This window comes from Puma concolor, chromosome A2 (genome assembly GCF_028749965.1).
Source record: "Puma concolor isolate L17-30 chromosome A2, mPumCon1.1.hap2, whole genome shotgun sequence".
NCBI lineage: Eukaryota > Metazoa > Chordata > Mammalia > Carnivora > Felidae > Puma > Puma concolor.
This window is the reverse complement of record NC_141668.1, coordinates 167516318-167531911: the sequence shown is the minus strand read 5'-3', so window position 1 is coordinate 167531911 and position 15594 is coordinate 167516318. Positions and strand designations below refer to the sequence as shown.

The 15594-nt window shown below is 51.6% G+C and overlaps 1 protein-coding gene across 1 annotated transcript in view; it reads right to left on the bottom strand.

Annotated features, from left to right (window-relative positions):
• Positions 1-15172, bottom strand: part of LOC147583832 (complement C3-like) — a 39999-nt gene extending 24827 nt beyond the window's left edge. The window contains exons 1-17 of the mRNA XM_086699299.1: positions 15026-15172; positions 14442-14634; positions 13877-14039; positions 13710-13780; positions 11844-11938; positions 11681-11763; positions 11508-11598; positions 11129-11231; positions 10911-11037; positions 9758-9873; positions 9506-9652; positions 8897-9106; positions 8575-8781; positions 8088-8246; positions 7672-7801; positions 7324-7395; positions 6964-7161 (exon numbers count right to left, since the gene is read on the bottom strand). Of these exons, the coding sequence (XP_086555425.1) occupies positions 6964-7161; positions 7324-7395; positions 7672-7801; positions 8088-8246; positions 8575-8781; positions 8897-9106; positions 9506-9652; positions 9758-9873; positions 10911-11037; positions 11129-11231; positions 11508-11598; positions 11681-11763; positions 11844-11938; positions 13710-13780; positions 13877-14039; positions 14442-14634; positions 15026-15102 (2242 nt within the window). The 5' untranslated portion in view covers positions 15103-15172. The remainder of the gene's footprint in view (positions 1-6963; positions 7162-7323; positions 7396-7671; positions 7802-8087; positions 8247-8574; positions 8782-8896; positions 9107-9505; positions 9653-9757; positions 9874-10910; positions 11038-11128; positions 11232-11507; positions 11599-11680; positions 11764-11843; positions 11939-13709; positions 13781-13876; positions 14040-14441; positions 14635-15025) is intronic.
• Between the last annotated feature and the right edge of the window lie 422 nt (positions 15173-15594).

Here is a 15594-nt window from a genome sequence, read left to right as displayed (position 1 = left end):
AGCAGGAGAGAAATAATAAAGATAAGAGCAGAAGTAAACAATATAGAATCCAAAAAAACCAAAAACAAAACAGAACAGATCAATGAATCTAAGAGTTGGTTTTGTGAAAGAATAAATAAAATTGATAACCTCTTAGCCAGGGTTCTTAAAAATAAAAGCGAGAGGACCCCAACAGATAAAATCATGAATGAAAGAGGAGAGATCACAACCAGCGCCACAGAAATACAAACAATTATTCAAGAATACAATGAAAAATGATATGCCAACAAACTGGAAAATTTTGTAGAAATGGACAAATTCCTAGACACCCACACACTACCCAAACTGAAAATGGAATAAATAGAAAATTTGAATGGACCCACAACCAGTGAAGGAATTGAATTGGTTTTGAAAAATCTACCAACAAATAGGAGTCCTGGGCCAGATAGTTTTCCAGGGTAATTCTACAGGACATTTAAAGCAAGAGTTCATACCTACTCTTCTGAGGCTGTTCCAAAAACGGAAATGGAAGGAAAGCTTCCAGACTCATTCTATGAAGCCAACATTACCTTGATTGCCAAACCAAACAAACACCCCACTATAAAGGAGAATTACAGGGCAATATCCCTGATGAACATGGATGCAAATATTCTCAACAAATTGAGATACTAGCAAATTGAATTCAACAGTATATTAAAGGAATCCTTCACCATGATCAATTGGGATTCATTCCTGGGCTACAGTGCTGGGTCAATATTGGCAAATCAATCAATGTGATACACCACATTAATAGAAGAAAATATAAGAACCATATGATCCTGTCAATAAATGTAGAAAAAAGCATCTAACAAAGTACAGCATCCATTCTTAATAAAAACTCTCAAGATCATTGGGGTAGAAGGAACATACCTTATCATCAAAGCCATATGAAAGGCCCACAGCTAATATCATCCTCAATGGGGAAAAACAGAGCTTTCCCCCTCAGATCATGAACATGACAGGGGTGTGCACTCTCACCACTGTTGTTAAATGTGGTGTTGGGTGTTGTAGACTCAGCAATCAGACAACAAAATGAAATAAAACTCATCCAAATTGGCAAAGAAGAAGCCAGACTTTCACTCTTCACAGATGACATGATACTCCAAAAGACTCCACCAAAAACTGCTAGAACTGATCCATGAATTCAGTAAGGTCGCAGGATACAAAATAAATGTACCAAAATAGGTTACATTTCTCTACACCAATAAGGGAGCAACAGAAAGAGATATCAAGGAATAAATACCATTTACAATTGCACCAAGAACCATAAAATACCTAGAAAGCCCAACCAAATAGGTGAAAGATCTGTACGCTGAAACCTATACAAAGCTAATGAATGAAATTGAAGACACAAAGAAATGGAAAAACATTCCATGCTCAAGGATTTGAAGAACAAATATTGTTAAAAGGTTGATACTACCCAAAGCAATGTACACATTCAATGCAATCCCAATGAAAATAGCACCAGCATTCTTCACAGAGCTAGAACAAACAATCCTAAATTTTTTATGAAACCACAAAAGATTCTGAATAGCCAAAGTAATGTTGAAAAAGAAAACCAGGGGCACCTGGGTGGCTCAGTTCGGTTAAGCTTTTGACTTCAGCTCAGGTCATGATCTCGTGGTCCGTGAGTTTGAGCCCCACGTCGGTCTCTGTGCTGACACCTCAGAGCCTGGAGCCTGTTTCAGATTCTGTGTCTCCCTCTCTCTCTGACCCTCCCCCGTTCATGCTCTGTCTCTCTCTGTCTCAAAAATAAATAAACGTTAAAAAAAATTAAAAAAATAAATAAAAAAGAAAACCAACGGCAGAGGCATCACCATCACGGATTTTAGCCTATATTACAAAGTTGTAATCATCAAGACAGTATGGTATTGGCACAAAAGCAGACACATAGACCAGTGGAATAGAACAGAGAACCCAGAAATGGACCCACAAATGTATGACCAACTAATCTTCAACAAAGCAGGAAAGAGTATCCAATGGAAAAAAGACAGTCTCTTTAGCAAATGGTGCTGGGAGAACTGGACTGCAACATGCAGAAGAATGAACCTGGACCACTTTCTTACACCATACACAAAAATAAGTTGAAAATGGATGAAAGACCTAAATATGAGACAGGAAACCATAAAGATCCTACAGGAGAAAACAGGCAACAACCTCTTTGTCTTCACCTGCAGGAACTTCTTACTTAACATGTCTCCGAAGGCAAGGGAAATAAAGGAAAAATGAACTGTTTGGGACCTCATCAGGATAAAAAGCCCCTGCATAGCATAGGAAACAATCGATAAAACTAAAAGGCAACTGACGGACTGGGAGAAGATATTTGCAAATGACATATCAAATAATGGGTTAGTATCTGAAATCTATAAAGAACTTACCAAACTCAACACCCAAAAAACAAGTAATCCAGTGAAGAAATGGGCAGAAGACATAAATAGACACTTTTCCAAAGAAGACATACAGATGGCAAACAGACACATGGAAAGGTGCTCAACATCGCTCATCATCAGGGAAATACAAATCAAAACCACATTGAGATACCACCTCACATGGGTCAGAGTGGTTAACATTAACAACTTAGGAAACAACAGATGTAGAGGATGTGAAGAAAGGGGAACCCTCTTGCAGTGTTGGTTGGGATGCAAACTCTGGAAAACAGTGTGGAGATTCCTCAAAAAATTAGAAATAGAATTACAGTACGACCCAGTAATAGCACTACTAGGAATTTATCTAAAGGATAAAGAGTGCTGATTCATAGGGGCGCTTGTACCCCAATGTTTATAGCAGCTCTTTCAACAATAGCCAAATTATGGAAAGAGCCCAAACACACACACACATACATACAATCGAATACTACTCGTCAATGAAAAAGAATGAAATCTTGCCATTTGCAACAATGTGGATGGAACTGGAAGGTATTATGCTAAGCGAAATAAGTCAGTCAGAGAAAGACATATAACATATGACTTCATTCATATGTGGAATTTGAGAAACTTAACACAAGACCAAAGGGGAAAGGAAGGAAATTAAGATAGAAACAGAGAGGGAGGCAAACCATAATAGACTCTTAAATACAGAGAACAGACTGGGGATTTATGGGGGCAGGGCTAGGAGGGGGGAGGAAATGGGTGATGGGCATTGAGGAAGGCACTTTGGGGATGACAACGAGGGGTTGTATGTAAGTGATGAATCATGGGAATCTATTCCTGAAGCCAAGATTACACTGTATATTAGCTAACTTGACAATAGGAAAAAAAAAAAAAAAGAAATTACATAAGGCTGGGGGAGAAAACATCTGAGCATGTGTAAGCCATATCCCATTGGATACTTTTGTCTAGTTTTCCTCTTTGAGAAAGAAAGTCTGTAGGTCGCTGGAGCAGAAGGCAGCAAGCCTAGATTAGAATAATTTGCACAGACTGAAGATACAGCTCTTTGCTCATGTGTGTAGGGAATCTTTTTGTCTTTTTTTGGGGGGTGGTGGAGGGCGTGCTAGCCTTCCAGCTAAAATAATACAAAAATATGTGTCCCCTTTGGCAATGTCTGCCTTTAAGAGGTGACTGCATATTTCTAAGCCAAAAGGTAAAAAACTAAAAAATAAAAATATAGGTGTGCACGAAAGGTATGTGTTACCATATAAGGATCCATACCTACTGTCATACAGGCTACATAAAAATTGATTTGGGGGAAATTTTCCCTTGGCTTTAATTTTGCCCTGATCTGATAGCAGAAAGAGGTTTAGAAATGGACTATCCAGGACTAAGGAGGAACTTTACAGCGGAGAGACCCAGCAGACAGCGCCTTAATCACGTGATCAAGACTCACAGCACCAACAATGGGACAAATCGATGTCTTTGGGCTCCCGACATGATGCACTGAGAATCCATAGTGTCTCTCCTGTGACAGTGCTGCCCCCAAATGCAAAACCTGGATGTCATTACGAGGAAGCATGGAGCCAACCCAAACCGTGGGACAGCCCCCCAAATAGCCGGACGTGAAAGTCACTCAAGACGGCTGTGCTGCCAGGGGTTGAGCAGATCCAAGGACACTAAGGAGACCCCACCAGTAAACACGACGTCTGTTCCTGCACAGATCCTTTTCCTATAAAGGATCCAGACCAAACCAAAGGGAAACCACTGGCCAGCCTGAACGGGGCTGGAGGTTTTGGTGGTGGTAACAAGTCAACATCAACGTCCTAATTCTGATGCCTGTGCTGTGGTTTTGTGGGAGAATATCTTTGCTTCTAGAAATTCCACACGGAGCTAATTAGGGGCCTCAATGGTGCGGCCTCAAATGATTCAGAGGGATAAAAGGTTTTTATGCCCATTTCTCCTTTTTCTGCTTGAGTCTAAAGATTTAAAAAAAAATGATTATGTTTGCTTGGATCGGGCAGACTGCCGCTTATGGCATTTCCCCATCTTCCTTAGTTTTTAAGCAAAGGGGTTCTGTTTCGTGACTTTTCATCCTGTGGTCGATAAGGTAACTTCCCTCGGTTTTAAGAGCTGCTCACACTGGCCCTTGTTCTCAGAGCCCAATTTGGACGACACAGTTTCTGGTCCCCCATGAAAACGATGGGATGTGCAAAAGAAGTGTTCAAAGGGCCAGTGAGAAGGGTCAGTGCAGCAAGCACCACTCTGCCCACAGGGGTTTAAAAGAGCAATCTGGACAGGGTGGGCCGAGAGGGAATCTGCCAGGGGGACCCTCACAACAGGGGCCATGCTGCCCGTGGTGCGGGGGCTCTCTGTGTGCTTGGTTTCCACTGCACCCATCCTAGCAGAAAGGCCTTTCTCTACATAAGACACATCAAAAAGCATTTTTAAAAAGCAGACATCAGGCCTCACTGGGCTCAAAGGCTCTGAGCAAATGGCAGGTAGGATTCCCACCAGTTCTGTCAGGGCCGCCTTGTGGTGGGGACCACTCTGGTTCTGCTTTCAATGGGCTTCTTGGAAGAGAAATTTCTCTTGGCTTAAGATTTATTTGGCCCGACAGAAAACATGAATAGACACTTCTCTAAAGAAGACATCCGGATGGCCAACAGGCACATGAAAAGATGCTCAACGTCGCTCCTTATCAAGGAAACACAAATCAAAACCACACTCAGATATCACCTCACGCCAGTCAGAGTGGCCAAAATGAACAAATCAGGATGCTGGAGAGGATGTGGAGAAACGGGAACCCTCTTGCACTGTTGGTGGGAATGCAAATTGGTGCAGCCGCTCTGGAAAGCAGTGTGGAGTTTCCTCAGAAAATTAAAAATAGACCTACCCTATGACCCAGCAATAGCACTGCTAGGAATTTACCCAAGGGATACAGGAGTGCTGATGCATAGGGGCACTTGTACCCCAATGTTTATAGCAGCACTCTCAACAATAGCCAAATTATGGAAAGAGCCTAAATGTCCATCAACTGATGAATGGATAAAGAAATTGTGGTTTATGTACACAATGGAATACTACGTGGCAATGAGAAAGAACGAAATATGGCCTTTTGTAGCAACGTGGATGGAACTGGAGAGTGTGATGATAAGTGAAATAAGCCATACAGAGACAGACAGATACCATATGGTTTCACTCTTATGTGGATCCTGAGAAACTTAACAGAAACCCATGGGGGAGGGGAAGGAAAAAAAAAAAAAAGAGGTTAGAGTGGGAGAGAGCCAAAGCATAAGAGACTGTTGAGAACTGAGAACAAACTAAGGGTTGATGGGGGGTGGGAGGGAGGGGAGGGTGGGTGATGGGTATTGAGGAGGGCACCTTTTGGGATGAGCACTGGGTGTTGTATGGAAACTAATTTGACAATAAATTTCATATATTAAAAAAAAAAAAGATTTATTTGGCCCTAGATGTAAAGTTTCAAGTGTGCACATGTTTTGTCTTATCCAGAACTGAATGAATGAATGAATGAATGAATGAATTAGTGAATGAATGAATGAGGGAGGGAGGGAATGAATGAATGAAAACAAATTAACAGATGTTGTTAGGCATTGAGTTAGGCACCTCTTTGGAAAGCAACGTAAATGAGTTTTCTTTGGTAAAGGCAGGCTAAAAACTCATCTCAGACAGAAACAACTTCCCCCCTCAGACAGTCCCTCCTTCCTCCACAGAAGGGTACACATGCCCCTCTCAGACAGGTGGACCCTCTCCCCTCAGATAGGCCCTCCCCTTCAGACAGGCTCTCCTCTCCGCTCAGACAGAGGCATCCTTCCTCCCAGACTGGCCCCTTCCCTTCTCACATAGGTCCTCCTTCCCCAGACAGGTCCTACCCCCTCAGACCAAGCCCTCCCCCATCAGACTGGTCCTCCCTCCTCTAGCAAGCCCCCCCCCCTCTGGCTGGGTCTCCTCCCTCTGACAGGGTCTCCCCACCCAGACAGGTCCTATCCTCTCCCACCAGGCCCTCCTCCATCAGACCAGGCCTCCCCTCCTTAACGGAGCATCCCTACTCTAGCTGGGCCTCCTCCCTCAGACCACAACCTTCCCCATCAGACCAGGTCTCCCCTCTCTCACTGAGCCTCCCAACTCTGGCTGAAGGTATTCCCCCCCTACTGGGCCTTCCCGCTCAGACAGGTCCTACCCCCTCAGACCAGGCCCTCCCCCCTCTGACCAAACCTCCCCAGTCTGGCCAGCCTCTCCCCTCACACCACACCCTCCCCCTTCTGATCCAGCCACTCCACTCTGGCTGGCCTCCTCCCTCAAACCAGGCCCTCCCCACTCTCACAGAGCCTGCCCCTTAGACCAGCCTCTCCACCCTCAGAACAGGCCCTCCACCCTCTGACCAAGCCTCCCCACTCTGGTTGGCCCCCGCCCTCAAACCAGGCCCTCCCCCCTCTAACCCAGCCTCCTTACTCTGGCCAGCCTCCTAGTTTAGGCCAGCCCTTCCTCCATCAAACCAGGCCCTCCCCCTCTGACCCAGCCTCCCCACTCTGGCCAGCCCACAGGCAAGTGGACTCACTCCGGGCCAATCCCAGGTGGGCACTACGGGTGTGGTTGAGCCTCAGCTGGGTGATGTAGTTGCAACAGTCCAGGAAGGCCTTCACGCACGAGGCCTCGTGCTGGATGAACCGGGCCCTGCGCTCGCACGAGAACTTCATGGGGTTCTCCCGCATGCCATGTTCACAGCACTTGCGCAGCTCCTTTGGGTACTGACCCGCTGCGTGGACACGACACCGGTCAGGGCCTCAGCTGGGACCTCAAAGCAGGAAGAGCTCGGGCGGACCAAGGGTAGGACGTCCCCAGGGCCCGGCCCTGCCCTGCTCCCTCCTGGGCTGGATCCCAGATGGGCAGGGTTTGGAGGAAGGGTGGGGGGCCCCACCTTTGTCCATCCTCTTCTCTGTGAGCATCACCGAGCGGCGGCGCCGGGTAGCTGGTTTGGGGCACTCGGGATCTGAGGGGAGGGCACACGCGAACAAGATGGGTTAAGCGTCAACTGAGGGTCCCCGATGTACTCCTCTCAGTAGCCGTGAGGGAGCCATGAGTTGTTGTTCCCATTTGACAGATGAGGAAACTGAGGCTCAGTAGGCAGTGATTCACTAGGTGGGGGCTGGGGCAGGACTTGAACCCAGGGCCCCCACCTGTTCTTAGCATCTGAGGACCTCAGAACAGTGCCCTCCACCTGCTCTCAGCATCTGGGGTGCAGGCCCCACACCTCCCGGGCCCTCACCTGTCCTATCCAGGGTCTGCAGGTTTGTGTTGGTCTGGAAGGCCAGCCCTGCGTCCGTGAAGACGCCGGCATAGTCCTTCCCGCTGCCTGGAGTGCAGCCGATGTCAGCCTTCTCTACCACGTTCCAGATCTGCGGGAGGGCAGGGTCACCAGGCTGACATGTCCGACAGCCCCTGCGTTCTGGTCCCAGACCCCTCTCAGAGCTGCGTGCACAGCCCCTGCCAACCACCCCCAGCGCGGACTCCTCCATCTACGCTCCCACCCACGGCCTTCACTTCCGCGCCACGTCTGTGTCCCTCCCAGCCTCTGTCCCGCCCACGCCTAACCCCACTTCCGGTTCCCTTCTGAGCGCCACCCGCGCCTCAGCCCCAAGCCACCCCTTTGCTTCCGCCACACCCCAGCGGTACGGGGCGCACCTTGCTTTGAGTTAACTTATTCTTCTTGTTCAGCACGAACACGCCCTTGTCCACCACCACGAGCCCCACTCGGGCCCCGTGGTCCCCCTCGATCTTGAGGGTCATCTGCTGGCCAGGTAGGTAAACCCTCTCTTCCTTCCTGCCACCTTTCACCACCAGCTGTTGGGGGGGGGTGTGCACAGAGGTAGGAGTGAGGGGTCAGCCCTGCCAGGCTGGGTCTCCATCAGCAGTCAGCCCAGGGCAGTGTCCGTGCTGTGCTGGTCAGGAAGGGGCAACGGTGGAGACAGACAGACTGAAGGTGGAAAGGCCAGCAGGGAGGGAGATACTGAGGCTGAAACAGAGGTGGGGAGAGAAGGAGCTGGAAAAGGAGAAGATGGGTCTCGGTTGGGGAACCCACCCAGAAGGCTGGAGAGAGGCAGAGACGGAGCGAGCACTGGCCAGGCGGGGAGTGCCAAGATGGGTGCAGAGGAAGGCTCCGGAAGCTTACCTTGCCCACACAGGAGTCCTTGACATCCACCCACACGGAATCGGCCACCACCTCCCTCTGGCCATTGTTGTTAATGAAGGTGTAATAAGCCACCAGGCGGAAGGAAGGAATGAAGTCCTCAGTGATGGTCAGGGGCATCGCGTACATGTCCTGGCCGGGCTCCCGCGTCTGACGCTCCGCCTTCAACAGCTTCCCTTTGTTCATGATCTGGGGGAGACAGGTTGGCATAAGGAAGAATCAGCAAGGTGGAGGGGGGTGGCCCTGGACTGGGGGTGCTGCAGAAGTAAGGAGGAGGGGTCTGGGATCCTAGGAGGGCACGGACCAGGTAGGTGAAGTAGCGGATGTTGTTCTCCTGGGTGGTGGTGGGGTCAATTCGCAGGTGGAAGTTGACGTTGAGATCTTCCCCTGGCTTGAGCTCCACGCGAGGCACAGAGATGTGCAGGTAGTTATTACTCATGGTGCTGTAGGGTTGGGCGTTCATAGTCCTGTTGGTCTGTCGTGACTCTGGGATACCATCCTTCCTAGTGCTTACCTGGGTGAGGAAAGGGGGATGAATTCTGGCCCCCCAAAGATGTCCACATCCTAATCCCTGGGACCTGGGAATACGGTACCTTCCCTGGCCAGAGGGACTTTACAAATGAGATTAAGTTAAGGGTCTGAGGATGGGGAGTCTGTTTTGGATTATCCAGGTGGGTCAAATGTAATCACCGGATCCTTATAATATACCTATGCAGATGGCCAGACTGCTGGTGCAGATAAGATCCCCTCTATGCAGATGAAAACCCTCTATGTGAATGGCAGGATGCCCTGATACAATAAAAGGACCCCACTCCTCACGTGGCAGGATGACCGTGGCAGAGGACAGAGTTCCTCCCTGCAAATACAGTCCCCTATTTCCCAGAAGTGGGGCTAGAGGAGGGTGAGGACTCACGGTGATGGGCAGGGACCTAAAGGTTTTGTGTGTGTTGATGATCAGCTTGGCCATGCCGTCTTCCTGGGTGAAGGAGCGTGATTTGGAGTACTGGGTCACCACGGGGACGTTGCGTGCTGGGGAGCCGTCGGGGTTCGTCACAAACACCTGCGGGTGCAGCGCAGGGGCAGGTGGAGGGCGTTCAGGTCGACCCAGAGGCGTGGCTGATGCTCAGGGGAAGGGTGGGGGAGGCAGCCCCACCCCGGGTCTCACCATGAGGTCAAAGGGCATGCCTGGTTTGAAGAACTTGGACGTCTTGGTGAAGTGGATCTGGTAGGGGGAGGTCACGATGGGGATCCCGCTACGCTCCGCCTCCACCATGTCGCTGCCTGAGGGGGCCAGCTGTGAGGGCAGGTTCCTGGGCCACCCCTCCAGGTTGGACCACACCTTACACTGGGCCTCCCTCAGACTGGGCCTTCTCCATCAGACTGGCTGGAACCTTCATTCTGTTCCTCCCCCATCAGACTGGGTCTCCTCTGTCAGACAGCTTCCCACCTTCATACTGGGCCTCCCCTCTCAGACTGGGCCTCCTCTATCAGATTGGATCCCACTTTCATACTGGGTCTCCCCCATCAGACTGGGCCTCGTCTACAGACTGGATCCCACCTTCATAGTGGGCCTCCCCCCTCAGACTGGGCCTCCTCTATCAGACTGGATCCCACCTTCATTCTGGCCTCCCCCTCAGACTGGGCCTCCTCTACAGACTGGACCTCACTTTCATTCTGGACCTCCCTGCCTCAGAATGGGCCACCTCTATCAGACTGGATCCCACATTCATTCTGGGCCTCCCCACCTCAGATTGGGCCTCCTGTATCAGACTGGATCCCACCTTTATTCTGGGTTCCCCCCTCACTGGGCCTCCTCTGTCTGACTGCATCCCACCTTCATACTGGCCTCCCCCATCAGACTAGGCTTCACTATCAGACTGGATCCCACCTTCATACTGGCCTCCCCCATCAGACTGGGCTTCTCTATCAGACTGGATCCCACCTTCATTCTGGCCTCCCCCCATCAGATTGGGCCTCTGCTATCAGACTGGATCCCACAATCATACTGGGCCTCCCCCCTCAGACTGGGCCTCCTCTACAGACTGGATCTCACTTTCATTCTGGACCTCCCCCACTCAAAATGGGCCACCTCTATCAGACTGGATCCCACTTTCATTCTGGGGCTCCCCCCACCCTCAGAATGGGCCTCCTTTGTCTCACTGGGTATCACTTTCCTCTGGATATCCTCTCTTACACTTGGCCTTTGCCCTCAGACTGGTTCTCCCCTGTCACACTGCATTCCACATCCATTCTGGGCCTCTGCCCTCACACTGGGCCTCCCCCCTCATTTGGGTCCCTTTCCTCAGACCAGGCCTCACCTGAGTGCAGGATAACGGTGACAGACACGTACAACGACTTCCCCACCAGGGCATCTGCTCCGGAGGGTTCCACCCCGCTCAGCAGGACCTTTCGTTCCAGCCTGGCCTCCCCACTGCCATCATCGATCTGGGGGAGGAAGGAAGGCTCAGAGAGGGGGAGGGGCGCAGGTGAGGGAGGGGGAAGTCCAAAGTGGAGGAGGCTCAGAGGGGCAGAGCACCTGAACACGGGTGAGGGACTGGGGCAGCGAAATCCTCTGTTCACCATCCTGGACCCCAAAGATGACGAAGGCTATTCCATCCACATTCTTCCCATACAAGAACCTGAGAGGCAAGAGGGTCTCAGATGCTCCTCTCCTGAAGGGTGAGGCTGCCTGCAAACTTCCACAGACCGCTGGTCCCGCGCCTGGTGCTTACCTGGCCAGTATCTGGTTCTTCACTCAGCGCCCACCTGGTCCCACACCTGGCCACACTGCACCCGGGTTCCCTTACCCGGCCCCTACCTGGCTCCACCCCTAGCTGCCAACCTGGCCCGTCATCTAGCCCTCACCTGGCCCCCATCCCCTCCCCTCCCGCCTGGCCCCATTCCTAGCCCCTCACCTGGCCGTGATAGTGACCTCCAGGCCCTGTGGGTCATCAATGTAGTAGAATTTCTCTGTAGGCTCCACTTGGACCTCAAAACTGGGCAGCACTGGGGTCGAGACGGCACCAGTAGGCTGTCAGCACTGGGCCTGGCACTTGGGGCCCCCACCCTGACTCCTTCCTCCTCTTACCGTACTCCTTCACCTCGAACTCAGCAGAGAATACCTGCTGTGGGGCATCTTCATAGTGGGCTTCTATCTTCCACTGCCCTGTACTGTGGGGAAGGCAGGTGAGTGAGCCAGCCAGACGCCCTCCCTTGGCATAGGGAACCCCCTCTAGGAGGGCCTGACATACTTGACCAGCTCCGGGATGTTCCAAGACAGGGACAAGATGCCAACCTGGTTCTGAGAAGATAGGGAGTCCTTCTTGATGAGAATATTGTCGGGGGTCTGTGGAGACAGGGAGGGCGTGTCTCTTCAGAGACCTGGCTTAGCCCCTAGGCTCTCTTCCTCCTCTCTGTGTCTGGACACTCTCTGTGTGTCATGACTACTGGGGCAGTGGTTATGAACATGGACTTGAGTCAGTCAGCCTGGGTTCAAATGCCCACTCTCCCACTTACGCGCTGTGTCACCTTGGGCAAATTACTTGATGTCTCTGTGCTCAATGTGCCCAGCTAGAAAAAGGAGAGGAACATAGCCCCTCCCTCACTGGCTTGGCACATGATTCATGTAAGCTGGAGCTCACTCTCGTCGGAGGCTGTCTGAACACTGATAGTAACTAGCATTTATCACCTACTTTGTGCGGGACCCTGTGGTAAGCATCCTATGGGCGCTAAGTCACACAGCATTGCCTACCTTCGACTCTTTGACCTACAAGAATACAAAGTCGTGTGGTTCAACCTAACACACAGTATGTCATTCGTTGCAAATAACTAAACACCAGGAGACATCATGTAAAAATCTGGCTTTCTGGCTTCTCTTGGAAATTGGGATAACCGTGGATACGGGTTCCTGTTGGCACATGGCGACATTTGACTGGAACTGGGCAGAGGCTCTACCGTTAGAGGTGTGTGTTCTCCGTTCCCCACAAATCCCACCGATCCCCACAGTCAGCTTGTGGCTGTCAGGACCTGGTCCCTGTTAACTTTGCATGATTGCAAGAAGTACTCATGATGATCCTCTGAGAACGACCTACCTCTTCCCTCTGTCCTTCACTTCCTCCTTCCATTCCCCCTCCCCCCCACCCCTTTCCTGCCTTAGCCCAGTAAATTGTAATGAAATTACTGTATGCCAAGCACCCATCCTGTCTGGAATTTAGGTTCTTTGGAGGTCTAGGGAACGGGCAATTAGCAAATGAATACATTCAATTTATAGGGTGCCTAAAGGAGATGACAGGAAGGGAGACCAGTGGAGTGTGTGTGTGTGTGTGTGTGTGTGTGTGTGTGCGTGGGTGTGCGTGGGTGTATGAGTTGGGAGAGGGTGTCTGCAATTTTACAGGTCCTCAGGCTTCTCTGTAAAATTGTGCCATCGGTGACATTTGAGCAGAGACTTGAATGACGTGATGGGGCAAGCTATGTGGGTATTTGGAGGGAGAGCGTTTTGTGAGTAGTGGGGGAACAGCCTGTGCAAAGGTCCTAGGGCTGGCTCTTTATGGCAGTTGGAGGGACAGCAATAAGGCCCATGTGGCTGGAGCAGAGTGAGTGAGGGGAAGAGGGGGAGGAGAGGAGGAGAGGAGGACAGGTAGGGGACAGGGCAAGTCTTGCAGGGCCTTGGGGAGTGCTGGGAGGACTTAGGCTTTTACCCCAAGGAGGTGGGAGCTCCTGGAGGGCTCTGGGTGGAGGAGGGTGGGACAGGAGTTGGATGCTCGAGGCTGCCCCCTGGCAGCAGGAGGTGGATTGGGCTACAGAGAGTTTTTATCTGTCATCTCAATCTTCAGCTGAGAAAACCAAGGCCCAGGAGGGTGAAGTGACCTGTCCCGAGTGACACGGTCCCCAGAGATTTGTCTGGAGCCGGAATCCACGGGCAGAAGCATCACTGTGCCTGGTATCCCTGGATCTCTGCCCTGTGTCCAGGACTCTTTCTGTGTTCAAGGCTCTACACATTTCTTTGCCTTTCAGCCTCTGCAGTCTTGACCTTTCCAGAGTCTCTTTCTCTGTCTCAATCTCTTTCTCTCTCCCTGAGTCTTGCCTGGGGTGTGTCTTGGTCCCCAGCTGGCTGGTACCTGGATGCTGATGACAACGGCCCGGCCCACAGGTAGTAGGTCATTGTTGACCGTGAAGATCCGATAGAGGACTGGAAGATGGTGGGAAAGAAAGGAGGTGGTAAGTGAGGCCACGCCCCTCCCCACAATCTGGCCCCTGGGTCCTCAGCTGCTGCCCAGCCCCTTACCCGTGGAGCCTGGGGTGTAGATGGGCTTGTCCGTCTGGATGAAGATGTACCCGCTCTGAAAGCTGACCAGCACCACCTTCTCCACTACGGTGCTCCCAAAGTCCGCCTGGATAGTCACGAATTTTTTCTCCTTCCCGGATATTAATTCCTGGTTGGCTGGGATCTAGGCATAGCCAGAGAATCATTGAGATGCTGCCTCCCGGCCCCTTGCCCGCATTCAGCTCCAGGCTTTCAGAGGGGTCCACACCTGTCTGCCCTTCCTGCCAATAGCACCTGTCCACCACTCCGGGTCTCCCTGGTGTGCCCAGGTTGGGAGCAGAGGGGTAGTGGGGGTGGGGAGCAAGGGTCTAAGATGGGTAGGGATCAGAAAGGGGGATGAGTAGGGGGAATCAGACAAGGGGCTCAGAGGACGTCACTTAGGAGAGGGGATCAAAGCTAAGGGCTCAGGATAGAAGAAGCTAATTGAAGGAGAATTCTCAGAGAGGGGAGGGGCTCCAAAGTGGGAACTGCTCAAAACAGGGCGGAGACTCAGACAGGTGGGAGGGGCTCCAGCAGGTGCACACACATTGATGTTGACTGTGCCCATGTGGTCGGTCTCCCTGATCAGAGCAATGGTCTCGCTGAACATCCTTTGCTTCTTCGCTGGGAAATCGTAGACGTTGACTGTGACTGCAAGGTTCCCTCCATAGTCATGGGCCTCAAGCAGCACCTTCTCCTCGTTTCCCAGCCGCAGGATGTTGGGGGTGATCATGGAGAACCTGCAGGTCAGGTGGAACACGGGATGGAGCTGCCGTTCTAGGGACCACGGTTCCAACCCTCACCGACATATCACGAAGCCCCCAAATCCTGTGAAGTCAGATCTCGAGGCCTCCAAGTGATTCTGCAGCCACGGAATCACTGAACACACCACAGGCACCCAAACCCGCAGACCCCTGCTTCTAGAAACATCCGCCTCCCATTGTAACCCGAGTGCCATGAACCCCCAGCTCATGAAATCATGAGCTCCCAGGCAGCCCAAGTCCATTCACATCCCAACCCGCTGACCCCTGCCTCCACAGACACCCACGTGCGCCCTGGATTCTACTAGGACCTGAACCCCACCCCCACCTCACAAGTAGCCCGGTTTGGAGAAGGGTCATGACCACTCACATGGGGTCCCCCGGTGCCAGGGGCAGGATGGGAAGCAGCAGCAGCAGCAGCAGGCTGGGGCCCAAGGCAGGCCCCATGGTGCAGGGACGGTGGAGGGACAGAGGGACGGAGGAAGCAGACTGGGAGGGAATGAGCAGAGGCTGCTGGAGGCTGCCTTTTATCTGGCTCCCGCCTCCCCCTGCAACCTCAGCCCAGCCCGCAGCTCCCGTGGCTTCCCCCTTCCTGGAGCTGCCCCAGATTGCTCAATACCGTTTCCTAAGTTTTTCAATCCCTGGGGCCAGTGTGTCCTGGGGTAACTAACCCAAGGGCATGTCCTCCAGCAACATAGACACACCTTCCCCCTGCCAAGGTCTCCCTCAGGGTCAAGGTCAGTTGGCAAACAGGGTCCTTTCCCTGTTGCACCTACTTAGTGGTGGAGGAACACTGAGGGCCAGAGAGCTCCCCACCCCAGGTATCTGGGCCTGGCGCCCTGTCTTCTTTTGGCCATGCGTTTGTTAACCAATGCCTTCGTATGGGTCTATCTCTATGCTGGTGGCTGGAGTCCCTCTTCTATGCTGGGGTCAGACTGA